This window comes from Podarcis muralis, chromosome 7 (genome assembly GCF_964188315.1).
Source record: "Podarcis muralis chromosome 7, rPodMur119.hap1.1, whole genome shotgun sequence".
In the NCBI taxonomy this organism is placed as follows: domain Eukaryota; kingdom Metazoa; phylum Chordata; class Lepidosauria; order Squamata; family Lacertidae; genus Podarcis; species Podarcis muralis.
The window spans coordinates 57,271,310-57,287,768 of record NC_135661.1 but is presented as its reverse complement, the minus strand read 5'-3'; the positions used below and the strand labels follow the sequence as shown (position 1 = coordinate 57,287,768).

The 16,459-nt window shown below is 48.2% G+C and overlaps 1 protein-coding gene across 1 annotated transcript; it reads right to left on the bottom strand.

Annotated features, from left to right (window-relative positions):
* Window positions 1-469: 469 nt before the first annotated feature.
* MTF1 (metal regulatory transcription factor 1) lies at window positions 470-16,165 on the bottom strand. The gene is made up of 11 exons (XM_028739233.2): window positions 15,988-16,165; window positions 14,762-15,222; window positions 11,668-11,906; window positions 10,554-10,685; window positions 9,680-9,753; window positions 9,122-9,255; window positions 7,996-8,073; window positions 7,625-7,727; window positions 6,579-7,090; window positions 6,329-6,392; window positions 470-5,066 (listed from the first exon to the last, which is right to left on the bottom strand). Exons 2-11 carry the CDS (start codon window positions 15,170-15,172, stop codon window positions 4,576-4,578), a joined length of 2,238 nt encoding a protein of 745 aa, XP_028595066.2. The 5' UTR covers window positions 15,173-15,222; window positions 15,988-16,165; the 3' UTR covers window positions 470-4,575.
* Window positions 16,166-16,459: the final 294 nt, after the last annotated feature.

Here is a 16,459-nt window from a genome sequence, read left to right as displayed (position 1 = left end):
CAGTCAGGTGCCTGTGGGAGAAGCCCTCTACAATGCATTACAGTAGCCCAGTCAGCAGCTTGCCAGGGCATGGGGCATTGTGGATGCACTAACCCTGTCCACAAACTAAAGATGGAATACCACACTTGGGGCAATGTCACTCTTCTGGGTCTTGGGTCAGCTACGTAATTATTGGATTAAATCTCCAGCTACCACTTCCTCCTAAACTTCAGCTCAGGCAGACTGGAGCACTGCATTCTTGTCTTCTCCAGTACATTGAAAACAAGCAGCTGCATTATCCCAATTCATACCTTTGGTCCATTTAGCTCAATATTGTCTAAGTAGGTCTTCAGAATCTCGGGGAAACCTTCAGAATCTCGGGGAATACCAGGGACCTTCTGCATACAAAGTGTGTGCTCTGTCACTAAGCTAAAACCTGTTGAAAATAATTCCCATCACCTCCAGAAATAATTCCTCCAAAAGCACCAGATTTAAATAAGCATTTAATTAGGATCCCAGTGGTATTAATATTGCTTTCAATTAAAAAATTAATTTCCACTTCCTTGCAGGTATTTCAAAGTACAATATTAATTTTATACAAAATGGAGCAGTTAAGCAAACACGGTTATTTCACATTTTACATTCTTCAAAAATACAAATTCATGTTTATGCTTCTGGGGTTTTGGAGAGGCTCTTCCTTTGGAAGTACTGTACCTGTAACTAACATCTTCACATCACTCAATGCAAGGACATTTGTTCCCATGTTTCAGTTAAATTAAATTTGTTTAAACACAAAACACATACTCCTGAGAGAAACTGGCAACTTCAAATGATCTCCGCTTCACTCCTTGCATAGCTCTGGAATGGAGCCATAGCAATGCCATGTGTTGTTGTGGAGGAAATCCGGGCTAGGAGGGGAGACCCAGAAAGGCACTTTGCAAAAGTTACCCGAGAGCCTTTGGGGGCCTCCAATTACACCACTCTAGGGCACAAGCCCACACACCATGTGGGAAGGTGGCAGTTATGGGAAAGGGGATTAAAATTCCCCCTTGTGCAAGGTTTTTCTCTCCTCCCCCCACCTCTATCTCACACATGCAGTGTTAACAGATGGTCACATCTCCCTACCCGCAGTGACTGGGAAAGAGGCAGCCTAAACCCTCTCTCAGGTACCCCAGGAACCTTAACTTCTGTCTCTGCCAGAATGAATGGCAGCTCCTTCCCATTTCCCCACAAAAAAGAGCATTTGGAAAGACACAACACTGCAGAGCAAAGGAATGAGCCATTTCTATGAACAGATTGCAGAAGAAGAAAAATTAAAATATCTCCCTGGGCTTTACCAGTGAAGTTCATATGAGGGGAACAAAAAGCCAAAACACTCATTTGTTAAGGAAAGTAGAAACTGCATTTCCTTGAAAGTGTCCACTGCATAGAAACCATTTTTGGCCAGCATGCATACGACTAAGAAGACAGTGTGGGCTACACACCGTTTCCACAAACAGACAGACAGACACACACACACACACACACACACACACCCTACATAAATATCCAGTTTCCTTGGCATTTCTCAGTGCAGAACCAGAGTCCAAACCTCCAAATGAAACAATGTAAGATGGAAAAAGCTGAAAGGTCAGCCCTCAACCCAGCTACACGGGATGCTTATTTAAACAACAAAAACCCAAAACTGGAGACACAATTTCTAAAGACATAAAGGAGAAATAATACTCTGATAAACAAAAAGAAAAATCCAGAGTGTGTAATGTTAAAAAGAATAAGCTTTTCCTTTTGTGGTTTTGCAGAGGGTAGCTAGTAGGCAATGCAGCTGCCTCCTTCTGTGTCTCTTATTTCTCGAGAGTAGGTTCTCTCGTTAGCACCTTTAGCATTTTGAATAGCTCACTTCTACAGATCAATCACTAGCAATGTGCTTGGAGAAGGTGCCAGAGGAAAATACTACTCCTTTTGGGAAAATGAAGGGTTTTTCCAGTTTTGCAGTAGAGACCCTTGCAGTGCAGTAAGGCAGGAATGTGACATCCACCCTAGAAGGTGCTGCATGCCAATGTAAGGACGGCTTGCATCTGCCTCCCTGCCCTCCACTTCCCTCTCTGGGGCATTCAGAAGACAAGGATGGCAGCTGCGACCCTATGAATGTATCCAACTGTAACCAAAGTCACCTCGGAATGAGTGAGTGACCCAACCTGATTCCATTCAGTTCAGGCTCCTAGTGGAAGTTTTGCATAGACTGGACATTTGCTTAAAACATGCATAAGTCTGAAGAAGGCAGAGCACACAGCTTAGCCAGTTCCCACACCAATTCTGTTAATCTCACATGCACGCACATGGACACGCATTGGACGCACACACAGAGCGTACGAGGACGCCACGCCTAGCTACACATATTGCACAGAGGTTAAGTGCTCTTTTTGCGTAACCACATTTAACTTTTACTCAGAGGGGGTAAAGGAGGGAAAGAACCCTAATAACTTTGTGAAAAGTTATTTACAAAAGAAAATTGCAGCAGTCAGTTTAAAGAGAACTAAAGTGCATTTTAGAGCCCAGCATGTTAGTGTCATTGGAGGAGCCCCAGCAAAATGTTTCCTTCTCTAGACTCCAGCAGCAGCAGCAGCTTCCAGCAAATGCAGCAGACTCCACCCCCAGTAGGGTCTTTATAGGGGTCAGAAATAAGTCCTCAGTTGCCCCCTGGTTCCTTCGCCTGACCAAGCCACCCAACCCTGAGCCTCCCTGCAGGCCTGGAAGTCACAGACGGTCAACAGCCCAGGGGCTGAGCTGTGCAAAGCCCAGTTCTTGACTGCCCAGCCTGGCACCCTCCCCACGCCTGAATATGGGGTACCTTGGGCTCTGCAACCCTCATCAGCACAGGAAGAGGAGGAGAGGGATTCAAAAGGCTCCAGTCTGTATGGTCAATTTAACAACAACGACAACAACAACAATATAATAAATAAATAAAGGAACAGAACACCAAGGGCTGTCCTGTTCTCCACCACCGTGTGCAGCCCTCCCAGAGACACCCAAGCAGGGCAGCAGTGCCAGACAAAGTTTGCCTAAAGCGGCCTGCAAGACAGGACAGGCTGCTGTCACAGGCAGCTCTCCAGGCTCTGCTCACCCAAGTCCCCAGCTGTTTGCTAAAGTGAGAAGCCCTGCAAAGAGTACCAAATCCTGCCACACCTGGAGTTCTAGGACAAGCAATCGCCTATGCCCTATGGCCAAGAGGCAGCAGGCCAACCAACTGTTGCAGCCAAAAGATCTCCAGCCCAAGGACAGTCTCTGCCCTGCTACTGCCTAGGGGATGCTTGAGAGCAGATGATCCTTCTGCTACCCATCAACACACCTAAGCCTGCCCTTCAGACTGGGTGGCCAGGTGGGCTGCTCACACACTTTCAACAGTTGTGGAGAAGAGGGGATTTTAGCAGAGGTAGCTTGTCACTGAAGCTAGACAAACACACACTCAAGTCCCTTCTCCTCCGCAACTCCTGTTGGTGTTCCTGTCCAGCCTGCCATCACCCCACAGCCGCTGTCTGCCAGGCAAATATTCTGCCTACATGATGAATGAAGTCTCCCTTAGAACACAAGGAGGCTGGCTACCAAACAGAAGAACACTATGAATGGCATCTATTTTTTAAAAGTAACAATGTCATATAAATAAAACATTTCCGAGGCGACATTGAAACCTTAGAGGCTTTTGGAGAGGGAGGGGCAGTCCGTGTTAGGATTTTACCCTGAGTAAGTTAGAAGAAAGGATGCCCCTTCCAATGCACAGGCTGAGGGCGGGACTGGGAAGGCTGAACAGAGAAGAGGAAACCTGGGGGGGGGGGGGGACTGGAGGGTTGGGAGGACTGGCCAGCTTAGCACCAGCACTTTCATGACATGACGCAGCCATGAGACATTCAGGGAATGGGCTTTGCCAGAACTAGCTGGGTGGGTCCTAAGTGGCAGAAGCAGCCCCTCCTCACTAGCTGAGTCTTCTACAGGCACCTCTGCCAATCCACCTTTGCAAAGGCCTGACAAGCTTCAACAGGGGCGTTTTCAGCCCCAGAAGCTGCTGTGCTGGGTGACTGTTTCTGATCAAGCTGCATCAGTGCAAATCCTCTCAGCCCCTGAACTTGTGCAAACCCCCACCTGGAAAGAGGCAGCAGCACTTGCCCTTCCAAGCAGGTAATCTGTCAAAAGATGTGGAAACCATAGGGCCCCTACTCTGGAGCAAGCCGACTGAGTTACATGTGCAAACTCTGGAGAGATGATGAAGATGATGATGATGTGCCTGGCCTGCATTTCAGCACTTGAGTCTCCCCATCCACCACTTTGCCAAAGTGCAGCTGCCTCTACAACAAGAGATCGCCTCACAGTCTTGCTCTTCCCTCCTTCAGAAACAAACATTTCTTCTCTCTCCCCCTCCCCCATAATAGTGCACACATAGTAGTAAAGGCACCCCCAAGGAGCTGTAACAAGAACCTCCCGTGCCCCCGGCAAGGTGCAACCAGAGAGCAGCCGGCCCTCAAAACTCGCTCAGAATGACTCTGAGGCTTGGGTTCATGTCACAACAAGCCAACGTAATAAAGAGACAGGGCCGCCTTCGCCTTTTCACTTGAGGAAGCTGCCACCACGGCCTCCGCCCAGGGCAAGCTCCTCCTCCCCTTGTAGCAGGGCTTCAATTGGAATCAGTGGGGAGGAGGCAGAGGCGGAAGCCTCGGGGCTCTGGAGAGAGAGGAAGTCTGAGACATCCATGGCACTTAGGGAGTGGTTCTGTGAGTCTGAGGGGTTCCCTGCCAGAGTGCTTTGCTCGCAAGGAGGCAACGTGGAAGAGAGGGTGGTGGCGGCACCAACAGCAGCACCAGCAGCAGCAGCAGAGGAGGTGCTGGCAGCCAAGTTGATGGGAAAGGGTTGAGGCGGAGGCGCTGGTGCTGCCGCAGGAGGCTCCCCTGATGCTTTGGAGCCCTGTGAGGAGCAGTTCTGCTTCCTGCTGCTGGCTTTGTCCTTGGCTGAGTCCCGGCAGGCACACTGGCACTGACAGGCTTCCTCCTGCTTGATGATGATCACGGGCACACTCAGGCCAATCTGCTGCACAGAGCTCCCTGGGGACAAACAACAGTCAGTTCAGAGCCACGAGCACTCCCCAGTGCCTGTCCATCTGTACCTCTCAGGGCTTCCCAACAGAAATGCTAACGGGAAGAAATGCACGTTTTGCCACCCACCACTGCTGCCAGCCTGTTCTCACATGACATGATTCCCCCACATTCCCTCTCTCCCTTTGCATGCCTGACACCAGGTGCAAAGCTTGGGTGCTGCTGGCCCGAGGCTGAGGCAACAGGAAGTAGCTCGGGTGATGGAACAAAACTGGAGGAATCAGAAACCAAACAGGGTGACACAGACTCTCTAGCAGCCAACCTGGCTGCAGGGTTGTGTCACCCAGTAACCATTTTCTGCTCAGAGAGGAATGAATCATTCTCTCTGGCTCAACTGTTAGTCCATAACCTGGGGTTAAAGTTCACATGGCCCAGTCACTCATAGCTAAAAGGTGCTCTCACAATTTTTCTTCCAGGTTGACTGACTGCTGTGCCACCTAGCTATTGTACAGTATGGCAAGAGATTGTATCATCTCACTCCTCAGGCTACTGCATGAGCCACTAGGCCCACTAGGTTCTATATGAATATATAGAACCAAGTAACTTTAAGAGTGCCCTCACCAGTGCCATCCAGTGATCTGGGGAAAGAGGCCCCTCACTAGGAGTAGCAGTGCAAAGGACAGGCACCTGAGACACAGGGAATTTTTGGTGGCACCTCCGCAGCTATGGAACTCCCTCCCAAGGGAAATCAGGAAGCCCCCCCCCCCTTTACTTGCATTCAGGAAACATAATTATTTTATTTATCCAGGCATTTGGCCAATAGTTTTATAAAGCTTGTACATGGCTGGTTTTATTTGCTTTCTGTAATATTTTAACAATGCTAACAATGTTTTCATGTCATTTTATTCTTGTGAGCTGGGCTGGGCTCCCTTTGGAATTTATACAATTTATTCACGAAGAATAAATAAATTTGAAATAATATGAGAGAGGAACACACACAAGTCAAGTACATGGGAAGGTGATGGATTTCCCTTGATTTCATTCACTGAGAGAAGCGGAGGGAAGCAGATGCCCTGGGGGGAGGATTTATCCCTCGCTGAGTGATAATACACCCCAAAGAAGAAAGCTGATGGCAAGTTCCTCAACGGTCCCCTCCCAGGTGGGTCCTCCTTGCCTGCCTGACATGACGCAAGCTCCAGCCCATTCAGCATCTGCCCTTGTGAGTGTCAGTGATGAAAGGGAAGACTGTGATCCCTGGATGTGTCACTTACCTGCATTACCAGCAACAGGAAGGGCAGTGGTAAAGAAGACCTTCTCCAGCACTGGAGCCTGTGGCTTTGGCATAAGGAAAGAAAAAAGACTTTTGAATGCAAGGGCCAAGTCCAGAAATCACCAAACAGTATATTAGTACCCCAGCCCACTCTGGAAACAGGGCAGTGCCAGCTCTACCCCACCTGCTGGAGCCCTCAATCCCTCTTCATAACACATTCTGGGCTGGAGCATGGGATTCAGGTCACTCACCATTTGTTCTTGGTTCTGGGAGGTCCTGCTGGCACCATTCAAAATCCACTGGAGGTTTTGCTCTCCCATGACAATGCTGGACTGCAGAATGGCTGCACTTTGTGATGGGGTGATGGTGATGGTTGGGCTGCCAGCCAGCACAGAGTTCCCTCCAACAGGCACAGTCTGAACCCCACTGGGGAGGACCTCAGCAACACTCGGTGCTGCTGCTGGGACAGGGGGATTCCCAACAGGCTGCGGAGATGCCTGAATGTGCTGTAGGAAGTCCTGGGGGTTGGGTGCAAAGAGTGTGCTATTAGGAGCAGGCACTTCTGGAGACTGGAGGATAGCGGCAGGGGTTCCGTAGGCTGCTTGCTGAGTGCCAGTGGAGGCAGGAAGCGGTGCTGGGGGAGAAGGCTCAGAGATGCCAAGCTGAAGAACAAGTGGCAGAGACAAAGGAGCAGCTTCTCCGAGGGGTGGCTGGGCAGCAGGGGCTGGGTCTGCATCACCACCAAAATCTTTAACCAAGGCGTCTGCCAAAAGAGAAGCATATGGTGAGAAAACTCTAGTAGGATCCTAAAAAGCACTTCATGCAGGATCCCAGCTGTGGCCAGGACACGTCTGGATGGTAGCCCAAGCAGAAAGAGCACCAGCTTTTATATCAAGAAGGCCCATGGCATTTGCAAAAGGGAGGCCCCACTGGCCATACACTGCTCTTGCTGTCTGAGCTCTGGTGAGACTCGTGGAAGCCACAGACAGCAAACGTTATATTGTCACAGCATTTTTATTCAATGCAGTCCATCTCAGGCTTCCTCAAACAGGCTAATTCTCTTTGGGCCTTTCTTCTCCCACCCAGGGCTACTAGAGAGTGTTTTTCTTTATTAGGAATTATAGTATGATGCAGCACGTATAATTCCCACCAACCATACACCCCTGCACACCTGACACCAAAAGCCTATCAAGGCCTCCACTTGTTAAGCTTTTGGGGCAGTTCACTAAGTTCTCTGTGCTGTCTAAGATTAATAACGATCTATGGAGCAAATGAAAGAGAAGATGCAGACTTGTACCTGTGTGCTGAGCTTCTTCCTGATTTACAGGAGGCTCCGGACTCTGGAACATGGACTCAAAAATGCTTGCTGGTGAGATTGTACTCAGGTCTTGTCCATGCATCTGGGGAAAGGAGGGAGCAGTGAGGCATGCAAAGACAGCTGGTCTGTGGTTGAGCCTGGTGGCGAGGCCACCAATACACTCAGGCTGCATTGCTCAGAACAGACATCCCTGAAGCACCTGGCTCAGGGAGATACAAGAAGCCTGCTTGCTTCCAGCCACACCACAGAAGTCCACCACGGGAATGGCGGAAGGTGAGCTCTTTAAAAAATAGCAGAAGGCTGCTTCTATGACCCACATTGTCCACTGTGCTGTCAGAAGAGATACTTACTGGATTTGAATTATCCCGCAGTTCTGAATCTGTGGACATGAGGCTCAAGTCACTGAGACAGAGTGAGTGGTTTGTATCCTGCAGAGGTGGAGAGGAAGCCTACATTAAGCAATGCAGCAGTTGCAACTATGAGCTTGGTTAGCCCAACAATGCCAGTCTCTTCAAGAGCACCAGTCCTTGACTTATCAACAGTGAGGGTGATCAGAGACTTAGACCCAAATACATTTTCTATCTCTTTCTTTAAAAATTTTATGTGAAATGTCACAGATCACTAACTGAGAAAGGCAGCTGGTAGCAGAAGGAAACTACAACAAATGCCATTTATCTCCAAGGATTCACAAAGGCCCTCACTATGGCTGTTGGGATGACACAAGAAAAGAGGAAACTGCCTTGTACTGAGCCAGGCCTTGATCAATAGTTCAGCACTGTCTATGTGGCTAACAGTGACTCTCTGGGATCACAGACAGGGGCTTTCCTGACACTGTCCCTACAAGTCTGAGCTACTTATCTGTGCCCATCTTTGATGACCTGCCCCTCCGATTTCTTAGACATGCCTTTTCATATTTTTTTTGAACTCCTTACAAAGATTGTTGTGCAGATGCATTCATTTTCTTAGAGGTTTCCCATTTCTCTGTCTCACTGGGATTTTTTGTGGTTCCGCTCCTTTTTCAGGAATTCTAACCCTTCTTGGGCTACTTTCCCCCATCAGTTTCTCTAGTCTGCATTTATATTCAGTTTCCCTATCTAGCATTTCTCTGAACCTAATAAATCAGCATTCCTGAAATCCGTTACACGTCTAACTAGGCTCATCTTTAGCCTTCCATAAGAACAAGAACACCAGCATTACGATTATAGCATTAGCATAAAAACATATTTTACAGATACGGACAGTGTTGCTCATATCAAGCCATCAATCTCTTTCAGTGGCAGAGTGTTCCACAGCACAATGCACTGTGTGAAAAAGCAGATTACCTTTCTGCATGCCACAATCTGTAATTTCACCCGCAAAGGTCCCAAAGGAGCTGGATTCCCACAAGAGTTCTGGATACTGACAGGCACTCACCAAGGCACACCATGCTATCTAGTGCACCAATAACGACATTTTCTCTGAGAAAAAGGCACCCACCTCAGAGATGCTGTTGTTGGACAGCATAGCATAGGAGGGCCCCTTCTCGTGTCCCTTCATGTGACTCTTGAGGCTATATTGTGTGCTGAAAGTCTTCTCGCAGCCATCACTGGGACAGAAGAAAGGTCTTTCACCTACAATGGCAAAAATCTATGGATTTGTACACATCCAACACCCTCTGGGTTCCTTGTTGCTCAGCAGCTCCAGGATCTCTAATACTGAGCCAGAAACTAAATCACACTCCCATGCTCAGTGTGTGTAAGGGATAGGGGGTGCCCAGGACCCCATTGTACAAGATCCTGATGTAGCAGGCTTCAACACAAAATAATGTGGCCTGACTGTCACCTCATAAAGTGCTCCCTTCTCCTTCCCAAGATATCCTGGGCTGCTTTCAGCAAGGTGGAATTTATAAAACTTTTAACTGGCCTTTTATTTTGAGTCAGCATCATCTAACCACTCAGACTTATCAGGCAAGCTGCGCCATCTTCTCCATGAGGCCACATCTAGGCTGCTTAGCATTAAGGAAGCAGGAAAGAGATTCAATAGACCCAGCCTTACCAGTGTGGGTCCTGACATGCGTCTTCAGGTGGTGGCTTGCAGCAAAGGCTTTTCCACAGCCATCATGATCACATCTACAGGAGAGGGATGGAAAAATCAGCAAGGAGCTTCATGCAGAAACCAGTTCCAATCACACCTCTTGCTTCCCAGCAGCCTCAGGCCATGCATTAATCTGCACACAGGGTAGTGGAAAGTTCTTCAGAATGGAATCCCTGTTCTTGAACATGGTATTATAACTTAGGGAAGACTTAAAGAGAGCAAGCAGAACATCCACCCATGCAGTCTCACAATCCCACTGAGATGGAGCTCAGTGGTTGACCAGGGCACCATCAGCATGGGACAGGGCTCCTGGGCCTTTAAGGACCTGCAATGAGAGAAAACCCTGTACCGGCGACTTCTCCCACCACTGCAGTACTAGGACTGCTGCTGAAATTCTCCCTCCTAAGCAGCAAAGTGGTGGGGACCCCCAGGTGTTGCTACATTACAACTCTCCTCACCTGACACTTGGCCACACAAGCTGGGGCTGGTGGAAGTGGGAATCCAACAACATCTAGAGGGCCACCAGTTCCCCACATGTGGACTACAACCACAGGGCAAAATAAAAAATACTGGGTGGGCGATGATGTATTTGAAAGTCTATATGGGTCCTGCCAGCCACACAGGACATTCACTAGAGGTGGATTCAGGGTGAGAAAGCCTCAAGACCAACACTTTGTAGGGCAGGCAGGAGTCAAAAGCCATGTGGCTCAAGAGTAAGAGTCCAAAACCCCCATGTAGGGCCAGACAGGAAGGTAGGAGAAACCAGGCCTGCTCTACAGCAGAAGGCTTGACAAAGGACCCAGGATTCACCAGGGCCTGCAGCCAGGTGGCTCACCTGAATGGCTTCTCTCCGGTGTGGGTCCGAATGTGTTTCCGCAGGTCACTGAGTGTGGTGAAGTACTTGCTGCAACCCTCTGATTCACAGTTAAATGTTTTTCCCGTGTGAAGCCTCTGATGGGCTTTTAACCTACAAGAAGGAAAGAAGTGGGCTCCATTACCACAGTCCACTTCCTGTTTCCCCAGCCACTCTGGGCGGCTCCCAATCGAGTGTTAAAAACTATACAGCATTAAATATTAAAAACTCCCCTAAACAGGGCTGCCTTCAGATGTCTCTTAAAAACAGGATAGCTGCTTATTTCCTTGACATCTGATGGGAGGGCGTTCCACAGGGCGGGTGCCATGACCGAGAAGGCCCTCTGACTGGTTCCCTGTAACCTCACTTCTCGCAATGAGGGAACCGCCAGAAGGCCCTCGACGCTGGATCTCAGTGTCCAGGCTGAACGATGGGGGTGGAGACGCTCCTTCAAGTATACAGGACCAAGGCCATTTAGGACTTTAAAGGTCAGCACCAGAATTGTGCTCGGAAACGTACTGGGAGCCAATGCAGATCTCTCAGGACCGGTGTTATGTGGTCCTGGCGGCCACTCCCAGTCACCAGTCTAGCTGCCACATTCTGGATTAATTGCAGTTTCCAGGTCACCTTCAAAGGTAGCCCCACATAGAGTGCATTGCAGTAGTCCAAGCACCTTCCTAGCAGTCAAGTAGGCTCCTCTCCAAAACCCTTGCAGGCAGCTTAGAACAGCAGCCTCTCAATTGGAAACTAGACTTTGAGAAATAAACTTCGGAGGAGCTAACAAGAACTGGTGTGTGTGTGAGAGAGAGATTTCTGCAAGGAAAATAGTTTTCCCCCCAGGAAAGATGTTTCACTTAATGCATGGGTGGCTAACCTGTAGGTCCCTCTCTGGATGTTGCTAGGCTACAACTCTCATCATCTCTGAACTTTGGCCATGCTGGAGTTTACTTGGAGTTGGAGGTCCAACAACATTGGGAGAGCCACAACTTAGTTGCCCTTGGGCTTAACATTGTGGTTACATCTTTGACATTTCATTTGTGTGTGTATAATAAGGCACTGTCTTGAGAGACAGAGGAGGAAATGCTCCTGCTCTTACCTGTACAGTGTATTGAAGGCTTTTTCACAACCCTGGACATCACACTCAAAAGGTTTCTCCTTGGTGTGGACTCGAACATGGATTTTGAGACTATAGGATGTTAGGAAGGCCTTTCCACACCCCTCTTGGTTGCACACAAAAGTATACTCCCCGCGGTGTGTCTTCTGGTGGGTGCGCAGGTTACCTGCGGTGCTGTAGGTCCGAGGGCAGCCCTCAAATGTGCACTGGTAACGCTTCACCTGCCAGAAACATGATGTACTTTAAGTCTCCATTCTTGATCAAAGAATCATAGAGGGTTCCACTGTTAACTTCAAGAGTTGCCATAAAAACAGCTCTGCTAGATCAGGCCAAAGGCCCATCATGAATACTGGCTGCAAAAAAAAGACCCTGTAGGTAGGGGAAGGTTTTAAAGATGTTCCCTCTACAGGTAAAAAAAGAAAGCATGCAAAATGTATCAAAAATAAGAAAGAAAAGGAAAGCTAGTTATAAGAAGAAAACAAATGAACATAAGGGATTATGTAGCCTGTGGGTTTGCACATGCAAAATTTTGGAACCTAAAAAAGACTCCTGAAATGGTTGCAGGCGGTTAAAATCATTAGAAGAGAGACTAGAGTTTCCTTCCTAGCTTTGAGAGGCCTAAGGCAGAGAAGTGCATCCCCCAATTCCCTGCAAAGCACTCCCCAACTCCCTCTTCACAGATGTTGCTGCTACTCCTTCTGGTTGAGCTGCTATCACTCCCTTGTGGACTGTGCAGTTTCCAAGGAGAAAAGACCCTGCTGCCGCCACTGTTGTCCCTTTCTCAATGGACCCTGGAGTGCTTGAGGCTCAGATATTTTATTCAGCTCTTCAGACTTTGCCCAGTTTGGTGCCACTTACAAACAGGCACAACCGCAGAATGTAATCTTTCTGGATACCTGAAGGGTCAGAGACCTTTTTTGGCAACTGATGCAACATTATTAATTTCAGTGGCTTAACTTAGTTTTTTGCCAAGGTTGCCATGTGCTGCTCCTGTACTCCCATTGCCAGCTGTGGGGTTGATGACCAGACTTTGTGGTTCTGGCCAGGTTCCCAAAGCAGTCAGCAGCACAACTTTCAAAGGAAGCTCCCTTTGGCACAGGGTGCGCTTGTTCTCCATGTGCAGGTCAGATCAGGTTGGCAACAGAATGTGCCAATGGGACTCTGACAAAGGGGCATATGCATCAAATCAAGTTTCCCATTGATACTAATTCATATATTTCCCAAACAGTGACTTCTAAGTTACGTTAATTTACAACTAAACAAAGTATTATTCACACCGGGGTGGGTGGGGAACACCTGTGTGCTGGACTCTAATTTCCAGCAGCCAGCCTGCTCAATGGCCAGGGGTGACATGAGAGTTGGGAGTCCACCAGCATGGAGAAGGCCCTGTCATAATCAAATGTGAACAGTAGTTTTCCTTCAGGATAGGTTATTAAATGCTGCCCCCTTCTGTAATTCTCAGACATACACAAATATGTATTCTTCCAATATCATTTCCCAAGCAGCTGCTTTCAATTATCATTTGTACATAAGGCAATAGACTAGAAGCTCCTGGTGGATTTTGTCCTCCATAAGAGCAGGAGAAAGAGATAGTTATTCTATTATACCTAAAGTTAAGTCAGTCTCAATATTCCTAATTTTTTTTGAAAAGGCAAAAGGTATATCAAAAGAACTTTCTGCCCTTCTCTAAATCTGCAGAAGTACTGGGCTTATATATGGCTGAAGTCATCAAACCACACTGTGGCCGTCATATTGAAACCAAAAGAGCAGCTTTAAGATCTGCAGACTTAAAACTGCAACCTACGATTTCAAAGGGCCAGAAAAAATCTTCTAAACCCATTTTCTCAGGATTCTGTTTGTGCAAAGTTTCAATCTGCTTCCTTATAAGAGAAGTTCTACTTCTCCTTTACATTTGTGGGTACGGCAGTGGATGTGCTGAACCAATGTCTTGCCTTGGTAATGGTCTTGATGAGAGCCAATAAACCGAAGCACAATTCAGATAAGACTGACGCACCATTAATGGGTGGTTCCCTTAACTGGATGTATGATAACTGATTTAAATGTCAGGCAAAACAATTGTTTTTCGCTAGGACTTTGGCTCTTAATTATCTGTGGCCTTGAGTGGGTGTAATGTTTAAATCTTGCCTTTTAAAAATAGGATTTTTCTGTTTTTTAAATCTTAAGCCAGTTTCAATGTATGTGCCTGCTTGTTTATAAATTGAACAAATAAAAATAAAACATCCTTAAATTCAAGATAGATTAATTCATAAAAAATAAAGCTTGAGGAATTTTGTTCATTATCAGCACTCCAAAAACTAAAGGCCCTCTTCATTATTTTCTGAGTCATTCCAAGATTTAAGTCAAGAAGTATCTCTTAGCTGCTTCTCTAAAGCATACACCATCCTGCTAATCCATAAATCAAAACTCAGACAGTTCGGAGCTTCTCTCTGTTATTGTCTGTTCTGTCTCACCTATGCACAGTGTTGACTATACATTATTACAGGATGTGGCATTCAGCGCAAACCTGAATAATGTATATTGGTCATAGATTTTTTGTTTTTCTATCCCAGTGCAGAAACTTTTATTTAAAAAATCACACATGGCACACACAGCCCTAGAGATAATGTTCTACTATTGTGAAAACTCCCAAGGCAGGGTGTATAGCATGAAAAAGTAGCAAAAGCTTCCCTTCAACCATGCACTGCTTAGTATGGAAAGCAGGCAAGTCTATATGCCTGCTATAAACGGGAAACACTGCTCTCTCTCACCCCCAAAATCTGAGAAGCTCTGCTCACCCTTTCCCTAAAGATACTTGGAAGTGTAACAGTGCATTTTTGTATTATATAAACCTGACTTGAAGAGCAGGATCAGCTTAGGCATGGCCTCTGTGACACAAATATGGGAAAAGGCCAAACACTACAGAATCAGGCAATTTGTTTTCTCGGGCGTTTTCGGATGACGTTTCCAAAACTGACCCCGTTTTAAATGCAACACAAAAAGCAAAACAGGCTTTCATACAGTCATATGACAGGCCTCCCAATAGAGGAGCAGGATTAGATTTGAGTTTGCTACTTACTTCTTTCAGTTTCGTCTCAGGGCACTCTGACTGCAAAGTAAGGGTGGCTCCTTCAATGTTTCGTGGCATAGGAGTTGAGCCAGGATTGATCGTCAGATGAATCTGATCCGGAGAAATAATGTGCTGGACATAACCCTGGGACATTCCTTCATGGTCAGCTATCAAAGGAAATCTGTCCTCGTGACCATCAGGTAGAAAAGGCAAGTGATCCCCACACTGCCCTTCATCCTCCTCGTCCTCCAATGGCCCTCGGTCTTGTTCAATGAGGACTGTTGTTCTGTCATACACTGTCCTGGATGAGGATGGGACAAGGCCATTCTTGTCCACAAACCACAACAGTTTATCATCCTGGGCCAAGTCATCTTCCTCCACTTTGTAATAGATGACATTCTCAGGACTGTTTTCCCCCATGGTTTAGTGGCATTCCAGAAGAGTCACAGAATGAACATAAGACAGCTCACCTGTAAAAAGATCACGTAGAACAGAGCAGTCAGAACTCATGAACATTCAGGAAGTAGTACTGTTTTCCATTTGACACTCAATTTACTTAGGATTCCTTGCACATAGTTGCTTCAGTTCTTCGTGCTTTACAAGGTTTTTAAAGTGCAGTGAAGCCAGAGCCCTTATATTTTCTACAGATAACTCCCTGCAGAAGGCTCACTTGAGTCAAAATGTGTCGTGCTAATGTCACAAAAAACATGCATCTTTTAAGTCTTACTTCTCCCTCTCTTCCCGCCCCCCCAGCATTGGAGACTTGCTGGGTTTTGCATGGCGCCTTCTGGCTTTTGGAGGAGACAAGTATATGCGTGCATATACATCGACTGCTTGTAAAATTCTGCAAATCTCCCAGCCGAAAGGCTACATTATGTGGGTCACTCTTTCGGTCACCAGGCTGGCTGACGGATCGCCCCTCCCCGCTTAATACTAAAAGAGTCGCAGCAGCAGTAGCAGGAGGAGGAGGCTGAAGAGACCCTCAGCCGAAGGAGGGCTCTGTCGCCCCAACAAGCTCCGCTTCGACAACCCCAAGGAGCTACCGCCGCCGCCGCGCCCGGGGGGAAAAGGAGATCGCGGCCCTGCTTCGCCGCCACCCCCGACAGTGACCCACGAGTCGCCGCGAGAGGGCGGCTCTCTGACAGGGAGGAGGACGACAGGGCCAGCCTCGGGACAGCCCGAGCACCAGGTTCGCTTCGCTCCAGGGCCGCCTGTCCGCCCCGCGCGCATCTCACCGGCCGCGTCCAGCTCCAGGCCCAGCCCGGCCCGTGTCGGTGCCATGGCGCCTGCCCGGCTGCCACGCGCAGCCCGAGCGCCAGCACTCGCTTGCTCGCTCGCCCGCCCGTCAGTCCGCTCGGCTCGCTCGGTCCGTCCGCCCGAGGTTTCCTCAGACATTCGCGCTTCCGCTTCCGAGCAGCGCGGGGCAAGCCGGGAAAGCACCTCTTCCGGCCACGCCCCCTCCTACTACAGATGGAGAGAGGCTAGAGCGGTGCGCTGGCGGTGTCTCCTCGGGAGGGACGGATGCCTTCAAAACCGCGAGGCGTCGGGTCTTCATTGCAGGGCTGTTGTGAATCATCCGAGAGCCTGGCAAGGCCGCCCTTGCAGCCTCCCTCCCCTTATGGAGAGCGAAAAGCCTCTTCTGGCACCGAGTCCAGGCTGCATCTGTTTTGCGGGAAGTGGACGGGAAGATGCCGGGGCGGGAGGCAG

What these genes read in the sequence shown, in the direction of transcription:
- MTF1 (XM_028739233.2), bottom strand. Translation starts at nt 15,172, where the DNA reads ATGGGGGAAAACAGTCCTGAGAATGTCATCTATTACAAAGTGGAGGAA. An exon ending in GCCTTCAATACACTGTACAG is followed by an intron (nt 10,686 to 11,667) that starts GTAAGAGCAGGA and finishes TCCTTCTTGTAG; the next exon opens with GTTAAAAGCCCATCAGAGGC. An exon ending in GGAAGAAGCTCAGCACACAG is followed by an intron (nt 7,091 to 7,624) that starts GTACAAGTCTGC and finishes CTCTTTTGGCAG; the next exon opens with ACGCCTTGGTTAAAGATTTT.